The sequence below is a fragment of the Etheostoma spectabile genome, chromosome 15 (genome assembly GCF_008692095.1).
Source record: "Etheostoma spectabile isolate EspeVRDwgs_2016 chromosome 15, UIUC_Espe_1.0, whole genome shotgun sequence".
Lineage (NCBI taxonomy): Eukaryota > Metazoa > Chordata > Actinopteri > Perciformes > Percidae > Etheostoma > Etheostoma spectabile.
Window position 1 is genome coordinate 32,792,503 of NC_045747.1, and position 12,385 is coordinate 32,804,887.

Below are 12,385 nucleotides of genomic sequence, written 5' to 3' on the forward strand. Positions count from 1 at the left end.
GTGTGTGTGTGTGTGTGTGTGTGTGTTTTCCCAGAGGTTCTCCTGAGTTCAGGTACAGTCACATCATCAGTGAGCCTCTGGGTCGCAGCTCCTATAAGGAGAGATACCTCTTCCTCTACAGGTACACACTCAAGAGCATAAAGAAAGCAATTATAGTAAAACTGTCTTCTGTAGAGATCCTCTGTTGACACCCCACATCAGAGAGCAGAAACAGAAAAAAAATGTCTTTTAATGTTTTTTTGATTTACTTCAGATCTGCAGTGAGCAAGGACTGCCAGAAAACTACTTCTGTAAAAGTGTGGCTACTTAACTTTAAAACTAAAACACTCCATTACAAGTTTGAGTCCTACATTCAAAGTCCTACTTTTCTACTCTTTTAAAAGTATTCAGCAAAATGTAAAGTGTCACACGTGTAATCGCACATGCAGCCGAATGGGTCCTGACAGAGTAACATGTAAACAATGGTATAATATTTATTCATGTTATAGATTACATTTTAAGATTATTACTGCTGATGCATAAAGATAAGATGAGTTTTAATGTTGAAGCTGAAAAAAAACTACTTGATGTACTGATGGGCACGTTAATCTGTACCAATACATCATACATTGGAATATGTTTTGTATGTAACAGCTCCATCTGAAAAGTAATGTGTAACTATATTTATCAGATATATTGTAAATATTTCCCTCTTAAATTTAGTGTAGATGTATTAGGTAATAGAAAATGGAAAGTAAATACCTCAAATGTGTATTGAAGCCCAGTATTTGAATACATGCACAGTTACTTTTTAAATACTGATTAAATCAAAGATGTTTCAATATAGATATTAGCAGATTGAAGTTTTAAATACATATGAGAGATCATGTGTCACATGCTGGGCCATGCTAATGCCACTGAACGCAATATTTGAACAAAGACACTTGAAGCGTCACCAAAGTGTATTCTGAGTGTAAATTTGCTTGCAAATGTATGGTGGATTTAATTAAATTTAAAGTGTCCATATTATATGAAGTGCCACACAATTGCATATTTTGCACAAAATACTTCACAGTCCTTCACTTTTGGATCATAAAATGAGTGTACATTTCTGCACAAAATGCTTATTTACACAGAATACATTTTGGTCTAGCTTTATTTAGTAATGCTACTCAGTGGTAAAAATGTACCTAAGTATATTTACTCAAGTATTGTACAGAAGTACAAATTTTAGGTACTTGTACTTTACACAAGTCTTTTCTATTCATGCCACTTTCCACTTCTACTCCACTATATTTCAGAGAGAAATAGTCTACTTTTCACTCCACTACATTCATCTGACAGCTTACTTTACAAATTAAGATTTCTGCACACCAAACACATATAGTTTAGAAACAATAATGATTATGATTGTTTATTGTAAATGAACCTTCCCAAGTCTACACGTCTAGCTAGAATGATTGGCCGATCAAACACTGAACTGTTTGAATCGTTTCCAGTTTCCAGAGTACTTTTACTTATAATACTTTAAGTACATTTCCTGAAATGTTACTTAAGTGAAAGTATGTAAGTATCTTACATTCTTTCACTTAAGTAACATTTTCAATGCAGGACTTTTACATGCAAAGTATTTTTTACACAGGGGTATTAGTACTTTTTACTTGAGTAAAGGATCTGAATACTTCTTCCACCACTGAATGCAGTTATCCTATGGTAATGATCCTTAGATGTGATTCCTTAGCAAAAAAAGGCATGTTAAACACAGAATCTGACACATCTGCACACCACATCAAATGTTACACACTGTATATAAAATATAAACAGGATTAGTCAAGCTGTACCCCAGTGGTCAGCACTGGAAGACACAGGACTGATAAAGTTCTATATAAGTTCAATATGTTACAAATGACTTTTGAAAATGCTCCAGTAATACCATGGCTTAAACAGAGGCAAATTTGCGAACACCAAGTCTTTATTTGATGCAGCATCATATTATTTATGCTCCTCTTCTTATACTCAGTTCATTCTGCCTGTCTGTGTTGGTTTTACTTTTGGTTTGTATCTATCTATGTGACTGTTTGCTTTAATTGTCCATTTTTAACCATCTAAGTTGCCGCCTCAGTGTGTTGTATTGTTTTAGCCTAACCAGGGACAAGGACTGCAAATTAGCCTACGGCTAGAAGTCTCACATCCGTTGCATCAGTTGCACTTTAGATGTAACAATGCCTTTATGTATTGTCCCTGACAAATAAACTGATAAAGATAAAAAATAAAATACTGTGAATATAGCTAACTATGAGAAAGAGTTGTTAGTTTTCTTAAAATGTAAAGTTGTATAAGAAAATGACAGATGTGATTGAGTATAGCTTTTCTGTCCAGGGAGCAGACGGTGTCCGTGACTAAAAACTACACGTATGATGACGGCTGTGAGCCCTGTGGGACAGACATCCTGAACAGAGAACCCTTCGTCGTCATGTTCACCTCCAAACAAACAGGTAGGGTCTGGTCTGTGGTGGAATGTAACTGTAAGTACATTTACTCAAGTACTGTAAGTAAGTACACGTTTGAGGTATTTTGGTTGAGTCTTTTGTTTTTCATACCACTTTCCACTTCTACTCCACTACATTTCAGAGAGAAATATTGTGACTGTTGTTTACTCCACTACATTCATCTGACAAGTAACTAGTTGTGTTACAAATTAATGTTTGTGCACACAAAACACGTGTAGTTTTAAAAATCTGACGTAAACATGCAACAGTATTTTAGTATTGAGTGTGAGAGTGTTTCAGTATTGAGCGTGTGAGTGTTTCAGTAGTGTTTATGAGTGTTTCAGTATTGAGTGTGAGAGTGTTTCAGTATTGAGTGTGAGAGTGTTTCAGTAGTGTTTATGAGTGTTTCAGTATTGAGTGTGAGAGTGTTTCAGTATTGAGTGTGAGAGTGTTCAGTAGTGTTTATGAGTGTTTCAGTATTGAGTGTGAGAGTGTTTCAGTATTGAGTGTGAGAGTGTTTCAGTAGTGTTTATGAGTGTTTCAGTATTGAGTGTGAGTGTTTCAGTATTGAGTGTGAGAGTGTTTCAGTATTGTTTATGAGTTTTTCAGTATTGAGTGTGAGAGTGTTTCAGTAGTGTTTATGAGTGTTTCAGTATTGAGTGTGAGAGTGTTTCAGTAATGAGTGTGAGAGTGTTTCAGTAGTGTTTATGAGTGTTTCAGTATTGAGTGTGAGAGTGTTTCAGTAATGAGTGTGAGAGTGTTTCAGTAGTGTTTGAGTGTTTCAGTATTGAGTGTGAGTGTTTCAGTAATGAGTGTGAGAGTGTTTCAGTAGTGTTAATGAGAGCATTTCACTGTATGTGTGTGAGGTAATTGTGAATAATGTCCCAGATGGCCCCTCATACTAAACTTGTCTCTCTTTCAAACATTTTTCTCTTGTGTTTTGCCAGCTGGGAGCAACTTTGTTCTGATCCCCCAGCACACCTCTCCAGAGTCCGCTGTGAAGGAAGTGGATGCTCTCTATGATGTGGTGACTGATGTCCGCGCCCGCTGGAACACCAATGTGAATATTCTCCGCTGCACACACGCACAGTCAATTGTTTAGTGGAGCTGGGTAAAAAAAATAAAAAAAAGGTGGAGTGCAAAGAGTGATTGATTTTGGAAGCTGGGGACGACAGAGGTTGAACCAGTGCTGTCTCCCTGCAGGACATTGTGCTACTGGGCGACTTCAACTCAGGCTGCAGCTATGTGTCAGGCTCCGACTGGCAGCACATCCGCCTCTTCACTGACAAGGGTTTCCATTGGCTGATCACCGACCAGGACGACACTACCGTGACACACACCAACTGCCCTAATGACAGGTGGTTACACACACACACACACACACACACACACACACACACACACACACACACACACACACACACACACACACACACACACACACACACACACACACACACACACACACACACACACACTTCATTCCCCATCTCTTTTTGTTTTTGCAGGATTGTGGTCACTGATGACATGATGAATGAGTGGTGCCCGGCAGTGCGGAGGTCTACGACTACATGATGGATATGAATCTCAGCCAGAGTCTGGTAAAAACAACTTTAGCATTATGTTCCCCTCTAGAATGTAATTTGTTTACCTTGCCAGGTACAAAAACTCAGAGTATGTAAAGAAGCATGCATCTTTTTGTTGTTGACTGATCTCCAGTAGCTTCTGTTTCCACCTTGCAGCAGTGATGTGGACGTGTAGAGCATGGTCAGTGCAGGGTGACATCACTGTTGGCTGAGGTTACAGGTTCAGCACACTCTGAATAAAAGACTGTTAAGTTACTCTTTAAATAAATAGTTTTGCATTTTAAGAAAGGTGCCTATTTGCTTTCTGATGGAGCGTTATATGTGAAGATTAATAAGACTCTCATGTTTGTACAATCAAAATGAAGATACCAGGCAAGTAGCCTGTTAGTTTAGCTTAGCATTAAGATTGAAAACACATTGAAACAGCTCTGTCCAAAGGTAACAAAGTCAGCCTACCAGCACCGCTAAAGTTCCCTAACAACTCTAGTTTGTGAGGAAAGGACAATCCGCCATATTAAGGAGGGTTACATGCTGGACTTTCTCTGAGCAGTGGCCCGGCAACCAGAGGAGTCTCAAGGAAACATTGGTCCGAGCCGAGAAATAGTCCCACACAAAGCCCCTAATGAAACTCAAACAAATTGTCATTTTTACCGGTTTGTGTGTTGTTTACTGATATTTTTTCTTTAAACAATACTGTAGCAAGCAAAAAAACCCATTATTATGCATGTTATTATTTTGTGCGTTCAGTAGTTTTGATTGGTAGGCTAAAACATGCAAACCACCAGTATACTGTAAAGGCCTTTAGTGATGCTGTTGGAAAACGTATTTTTGATGGCCTATTGAGTTTTTATAGTAGCCTACATGATAAAACAGGGTTTAACTGAGGCAATCTACTGTATGCAAAGCTGGACTAACAACAGAGTTGTGCCACAGGGAAACTGTTTCTTTCTTTCTTTCTCTCTCTCTCAGGCATTGGCTGTCAGCGACCATTTCCCTGTGGAGGTGAAGCTGATTGGACAGGCTTCTGCATAAGTCATGACTCCAATCTGAATTATGACTAAACAGTGGAACTCCCAGCAACCATGTAACATTGAATTAACAGGACCAAAATAAACAAACTGCAAACAAATGATTTTACTTTAACTTGTTTTGTTGAACAGATTTATGAACTAGAAGAGTGGGACATAAAAGGGCATACAAGGTGCATGAAAAAGCCCCTTTATTGATTTATTTTACATTTTTATTTATATATCACTTTATACTGAAGTGCAATGTTAACAGTGCTGTGGATAGGTCTGGCAAGCGAGACTAATCTAGAGTAACTGGGACAATGATTCTCAATGAGCACAGACAAAAGTCCATTTACTTTTTTTGCATCAGCATACAGTATATATATACACATATAGTAGACATATACCACTAGCCTGATTTTCCTGAAACGTGGTGGAAGGGATGTAGCATGGGCCAAGAAAGAACCCAAATACACAATGCTGTTATGATTGCAAGCAGGGCCTGAAATTAACACCCGACCACCCGCCAAATGCTGTCAATTTTGCAATTGGCGGGTAACACTGTCAATCTACCTGCCACGTTGGCAGGTAGCCAATGAGAATTGAGTGATTCAGACGTGTAACAATTGGTAAGCAGGGCACGCAGTTGCTTATGGGCCCAAATCAATCAGGGGCCCACATCACTGGAAGACATTGATTGACAGTTGGGGCCCCCTATAGTATTTTCATTACTCGCAACAATCCCAGCAGTCCCATGTGGAGCCACTGACCAATAGGGAGTGAGAACAAGTCAAATTCATTACCTTGTTTCTGATATGATGACGAGACGTGTGTGACTCAAACATCTCACATTTAACAACTAAATATACAGCAAACGACCGTGCAAAACATGTCAGACGGTCCTGCCAATATTTAACATCAATGTACACTAATGTTTTTTCACTATAAAGTCGCTGCAGTTTCAATCCTGTCGGCTCGCTGCAGCAGGCGGGGCTGCTGCTCCGTTCCCTCCGCAACTGAGGCGCACACACAATCACACACGGTGGATGCAAGAAAAACCGCAGATGAGATGCACAGGATGACCTAAATTGAGGAGAGCTACATTATTGAAGGTGCAATGATAAGTTAAAGTCCAATAAGTATTTCATCAAACCGTATGACTGTGTGTCCCAGACAGCCCAGGATAGGAAATGATGCCTTTATGTTGGATAATCAAGGCGGGATCCCCTACTACAGCACGTGATGACGACGCAATGTCCACGAGTAATGAAGAAAAAAAAAAGGCTGGTTTAAAAAAAAAAAATCTAAAAAGTTAACTTCAAGCCCTGATTGCGAGACTGGGCATGGCTTTGGTAGTCTCCGCTCTCCAAGTGCCCGTCTAATTTCCTAGTGTGACCAGAGGTACAACTTGAGTCTCTTGAGAGAAGTACTGCCAAAAATAATAAACTGAGCTTCATTTCCGTCTTTAAATCACACCAATAAACCATCTGACCATATAAGATTGATTGAAGATTTATTGAGAAATATCAGGCTAAAAAGCAGTGAGTCATATGTTGTAGATAAATATGTTAAAGATCACACAGGCTTGGCCCACTGTGGGCTGTTCAAATACATCAAGCTTACTTTCATTAGTTATGGTTCTTAGAAGTACAGTATGTCTAGGCACTTGGTGGAGGCCTGTCTGTGGCAGTAATCAACATTCCTTCTCCAGCTCACTCAACCACTACTGCTGCTCGCTCTCTCTCTCTCTCTCGCTCTCTCTCTCTTGTTAGGGATACTCACTGTGTATTATGCCAAACAGTGTGTTTATGTGCTTTGAGTTCAAATGTTATGATGTTACGAAATATTCCTCAAAATAAACTAAACGGTTTTTCACAGTCACTAATGTACTGTGAAATATGACAAATAAAACATTTATTTGTCAGTGAATCATTAGTGTCAATCCTGGGCATGTCTCCCCTTTGCCTGCTGGTTGAACACTGTTGGGAAGGTGTTTTAACACTAATGCACACAACACTGTTTTCAACAAATGTCACAAACTCCCTGTAATAGGTTTTCCCTCTCTCCATTATACTCTTCTCTTTTTAAGCATCTCCAAATACATGCGGAGCGACTTCTGAATAGAGTCTTTGGTGATGAAGCTGACAAAGTTTTGGATGTCGGCCTCTCTGTTGGACGTTAGCTTGTCGACGGTTGGCTTCCTCATCATGGATTTGGTGATCTGTCTGGCGTGGTCTGTAAAGAAAAAAACAATGAAAAGTTAGCTCACTGATTCCAATTAAAGTTCAGTTTGTTTTTCTGCCCCTACATTATATATATATATATATATATATATATATATATATATATATATATATATATATATATATATATATATATATAAAATCAATTGCTAAACAACAGTGGGCACAACTGAAGCCACATGTGCAAAGCTAACTACAGTCCGCCCTACCAACAGTCCTAAACCAACCTGAGCTAAACAGTTCACATCTCCTGCAAAACTCCTAAGCAACGCAGCTCTTAACACACGTCTCCAAACAGACTCAGTGCAGACACACACTATGAACAATCCTCACTAACACACGGAGATAACACACAGTCACTGAGAACACACAGAGTAAAAACACTAGCATCAACCACTAATACAGAAAACACTTTCTCATCTCTACAGTTTGACACTGAGTGACTTCACACTGCTCAATAGTTTCTTTAAAGAAAAGATATAGATTTTATGTAATATACCAATGTCCACGTAAGGTAAACAAGAAGGAATGAAAAACAGCGGTTTGCGTCAATACAGTATTTTGTCTCTAGTAATTTATGGAATTAAAGGAAAAAAAGTAAAGGTACATAGCAGTAAAAGAGTGAGACTGATCCTGCCTCTCTCCAGCATCATACAGCAAGTCTTCATCACACTGGATGTCTGCATCCTCTCTAAATACTAATGAATGTGGTGTTTCCATTGCTTTCACCTCCATTACTTTATGAAAAACAGTAAGAAGACAGTTTTCCTATAGTAAAGATATGGTGTTGTTCACTTCTTTTTTATTATAGCTGTGTATGTAACCTCAGACATGACCTGGACATGTTGGTATCTTTGCCTTTTACCCGGTTCTCTGAAACGTGTATAATCGGTTGTAATTCTCATTTGGTGTTTGTATACAAAAAAAGGCTTTCTGAGCTTTTTCTATATAAATACCATAAATATTCACTAACTAGTCTAAAACACGACACCTGCTTAGGCTTTCAGCTGAAATTGCCATCAGCAGAGTTTGTTAGGCACCAGACTGAGATCTATTGTGATTTGAGTGGGTGGTTAATAGGTGTGACAGCAGTGTGTTAGCATCTGAACAAAGTGCTGTAAATCCACAGTATAGTAATATTTGTGCCTCATTCTTGCGCATGTGATGGCAAATTTTGAGCACAGAAAACATTTTTTGTACGAATTACTGTTGAGCCATGGGAGAAGTGTGTAAGATTTGAAAACTGTGTTCAAGCAATGAAAAAGGAACTAGAGTTTTTGTCCACATGAATTGCTGCAGTGCAGACTGTAGTTTGAGAAAAAAAAAAAGTAATGTTGATCAATGTTTTATTGGTTGCATCAATAGGTAGCATTGACCCAAAGCTGACATGTGACTTTGAAGCCCAGTTCAGACCAAATATTCGTGGAGAGACGAAAGCGTTTTAGAACGGCCAGAGACTAGTTCTGAACCGGCCTGTCTCAGCTCCTCACCAGATGCTGCTTTTAGAACGTAAGAGACTAGCTATAACACAAACCTCCTATTTTGTAAGGTGCCAATATACCTGGAATAGCCAACCATTTGGTCATGGCCTGAGTAGCTGTGGTGAGGACCTGGTCTTCAGGTACCAGCTGGTCCACCAGTCCTATCTTCAGGGCTTCTGACGGGTTGTAGAGCAGCCCCAGCTCCAGAGCCAACTCTGTGGTTCGGTGGCCAACTGTGTTCACCATGGTGTCCTTGAACCTGCAGATGGCAGCAATTGTTTCTTCAATCGGGTGAAATGGAGCAGGAGATCGGCAGAGAACTTTTACTGTACATACTATTTCACCATCTTATTAACCACCTTATAGACCTAGACAATATATTGATATTATATCGATATTGTAATATGAGACTAGGTATAGTCTTAGACTTTGGAAATCATCATAATTGCTGTCTTTTCCTGGTTTTAAAGGCTGCATTACAGATGTCATTTTCTCTATTTACCCGACTGTTGTGATTTTTTATCAAAAATCTCATTGTGTGAATATTTTTGGGAAAGCCCCCATAGTCAACACCACAGTATCATTGTAGTATCAATACTGAGGTATTGAGATATACCTCCACCCTGGACATCACCTGCTCAAGCTGCTTACATCTGGGCAAAAAGGTACAGAAGCATAAAAACCAGAACAACCAGACTAAAAAACACTTTCTTTCCATGGGCCATCAGAACACTCAACATACATCCAATCCCTGCTTTAACCATCCCGCAATAATATAACAATAATCATACACCGTGTGCAATATTTTTCCTGTCACGTGTTTACTGTGTTTTTGTCTTAAATTGTTCTTCTTTTTAGCAATGACTGTCTATCTCTAATGCACCTTCAGTTGTGGTACTCACAATTTCATTGTATGGGTGCAATGACAATAAAGGTTTATCTTATCTTCCTGCTCTGCATGGTTCAAGAAACTGGCTATCCTCTGTGTTCTTGGGCTGTGTTTTGTTGTTTGCATGGCTTCAGGCACTGAATGGATAATATTGATGTGTGACTTTACTTGTGTCTTGCTGCTTCCTGTCACTCTGCAAAGCTTCTGGAGGAAGCTCATTGTGTTGCTCTGGTGGTCTTTATGGGGTCTTACTGACTCCTGTCTGTACATTTTACCCCATACTAATGTCTCACGGTTTACTGATGCTCTGGTCTCAATATATCTTGCCAAATGGCCACAGCTGAAAAGTAGCCGGCTTGGTAACACAGGCAGAAATGTTAACCAATGTCTGTTATCTAACCAAACAAATGAAATCAACATAACTGCCACAGCTGTCATGGGTGTGTCATATTTAGAATCCTTACCAAAAAGGTGCTACGATGCCCAGCTGCGTCTCATTGAGGCCGATGCTGTACCGAGGGTTGTCCGCCATTATCCTGTAGTCACACGTCATAGACATAAGACAGCCCCCTGCAGGACTGGAACCCTGTGGGGGGAGTTATGAGTTATGCTAAAGGACAATCTGAGAAGGCTTTCACACCCGTCTCATCTTAGTCGGTTGTGTTGCACTAGAGTTGGTTTCACCCGTGGTTTGTTCTGGCAGGTGTGAATGCAGCGAACACACTTGGATGCGCACCAAAAGAAGACCAAACAAGTATCAAGACATTACTGAAGAAGAACTCTGGAGCAGTTTGTTTGTGGTGGGAATGTGATCCGACCTTCAACCGCCCAAACTTTGTTTACTCCGCAAGTCAGACCTTAACGACTCTGTAGTCCAGTGTTCCTTGCAATCTGCGATGACGCAGAGCAGCAAACTGCAGCAGAGCAGCAATGTTTCTCTCACAGAAATTGGGGATATACCAATTATTGGGACGTTTTTTGGCAGTTTGCAGATAAGGATATCTTTATCAGCGATTTATCTGCCTGATAACCGATAAAGTTAAATGTGTGCTACTTTGGCTGGGCTACAGTTCTGTGTCTGTCCCTCTGCTTCATTTTCATTCACCTCTGAGTCTGACTTAATCTCCCGCCCACTAGGGGTGCAAGATATAGCGACTCAATATCGTTATCGCAATATCACGTTGCGCAATATTATATCTAGGGGTGCAAGAGATATCAACTTAACATTGCTATCGCAATATATCAAAAGTGACGCTATAAGTGCGCAATATTTGGTTTATTTTGTGGAGCGCTACGGCGCGTCTGTTGAATGTGTGGCTTAGTTGTGTTTGATTTAGAGTCCGCTTGAGACACTATAATGTAGGGCTGAACGATATTGTGTTTTAGCATCAACATCGCGATGTCCACATGTGCGATAGTCACATCGCAGGACGTTGCGATGTTGACGCTAATCCTTTTTTGCTGCTTAATAGAAAAGTAAACTTTCACTGTTCTCCTTTTACATGGGAGCGCAATGAGATAACTGTTGTAATTTGGCGCTATATCAATAAAATTGAATTGAAAAATTATTAATACTGGCCGACCCTTCCCCTTTAAGAAAGGTAGCCATGGGGGCAACGTGTGTAAGTGATGTTAGTCCCACGGGGTTTATTGTTATGGGAAGTGAGGCTCTCCGTGTGTAGATAAGTACCGTAGGCAGCAGCTGCCGCTGACACAGTGATGCGCATAGTTCCGATGAGTAGTCAGTGAAGCTACAGCAGTCAGTGTTTTATGTTCGCTGCAAATACAAACTAAATCACGTGATTAATGCAACATAATCACAATGTCTCCTGGCCATTTTCCCCAGCAGAAAGCTGCTACCAACCAGGCTAAAGCTAATATAGTTAGCTTATCGAAACAAGCTAATATAGTTAGCTTAAAGAAACAAGCAGAAAGCTGCTACCGACCAGGCTAAAGCTAATATAGTTAGCTTAAAAAAACAAGCAGAAAGCTGCTACCAGCCAGGCTAAAGCTGATATAGTTAGCCCAAAGAAACAAGGGGTCCGTCCGCCCCAACTAACGTTACGGTTCGGAGCCGCGACACTGGAAACGTAACACTAATCTACTACAGAAGTCTGTGTCTGATCTAACGTAATTTCCACTGATTTAATTTTTTTTTTTTACTGATTTAATTGTTCTTGGATACACAGTTTGTTGCTAATGAGCGTGACATGCAGGTCTGATCAATTTATCAAACTACCAAGCTGGTCCCGCTAGTCGACCACAACCTGAAATTTAGAGGAAGCAACATGCAGTCACTGTCATTCACATTAGCCTGGATTGATTATTATATGAATACAATGGTTACAATAAAATTTCCTCTCCAAAACCACTTCAGAAGAGTAACGTTAGTCACAGCTTACTTGCTTTGGTTCAACAAAGTTCAACAAAGAATGGTTCACATTAGTTTTTTCTTCTATGTAGATGCACTCCCCTACAAAATCACCTGGATTTGATACGTACATTGATTGCAGCTATAGTGACCATGTTGGAGCTATAGAGCTTCAGGTACATCTCCTGAACGGCTCTCCAGAACTCTCCGCAGCGCTCCGGACTCTTCCCGTACATCTCCATGATGTCCAGCCCGGCTGAGAACACCTTGGGCTGGTTCTGGATTGACACAAAACACACAATAGTTTTTCAGATTGTACTGCAATATTTAAAAAAAA

General features: G+C 39.9%; 2 protein-coding genes across 3 annotated transcripts in view; one reads left to right on the forward strand and one right to left on the reverse strand.

Moving 5' to 3' along the window:
* dnase1 (deoxyribonuclease I) overlaps nt 1-5,174 on the forward strand; it is an 8,057-nt gene extending 2,883 nt beyond the window's left edge. Inside the window, 7 exon segments of the mRNA XM_032536911.1 lie at nt 35-121; nt 2,359-2,474; nt 3,416-3,528; nt 3,672-3,826; nt 3,977-4,002; nt 4,005-4,069; nt 5,024-5,174. Of these exon segments, the coding sequence (XP_032392802.1) occupies nt 35-121; nt 2,359-2,474; nt 3,416-3,528; nt 3,672-3,826; nt 3,977-4,002; nt 4,005-4,069; nt 5,024-5,086 (625 nt within the window). The 3' untranslated portion in view covers nt 5,087-5,174.
* eci1 (enoyl-CoA delta isomerase 1) overlaps nt 1-12,385 on the reverse strand; it is a 21,546-nt gene that overhangs the window by 2,029 nt on the left and 7,132 nt on the right. The window contains exons 4-7 of one of the 2 annotated variants that reach the window (XR_004335202.1): nt 12,180-12,326; nt 10,142-10,263; nt 8,869-9,047; nt 7,045-7,299 (exon numbers count right to left, since the gene is read on the reverse strand). Coding sequence is in view for 1 of the 2 variants with exons in the window: in XM_032536907.1 (XP_032392798.1) it covers nt 7,133-7,299; nt 8,869-9,047; nt 10,142-10,263; nt 12,180-12,326 (615 nt within the window). In the remaining variant the exon portion in view is untranslated. Of the gene's footprint in view, nt 1-6,560; nt 7,300-8,868; nt 9,048-10,141; nt 10,264-12,179; nt 12,327-12,385 lie in introns of those variants that run through there. The other variant, XM_032536907.1, reaches the window with a different exon arrangement.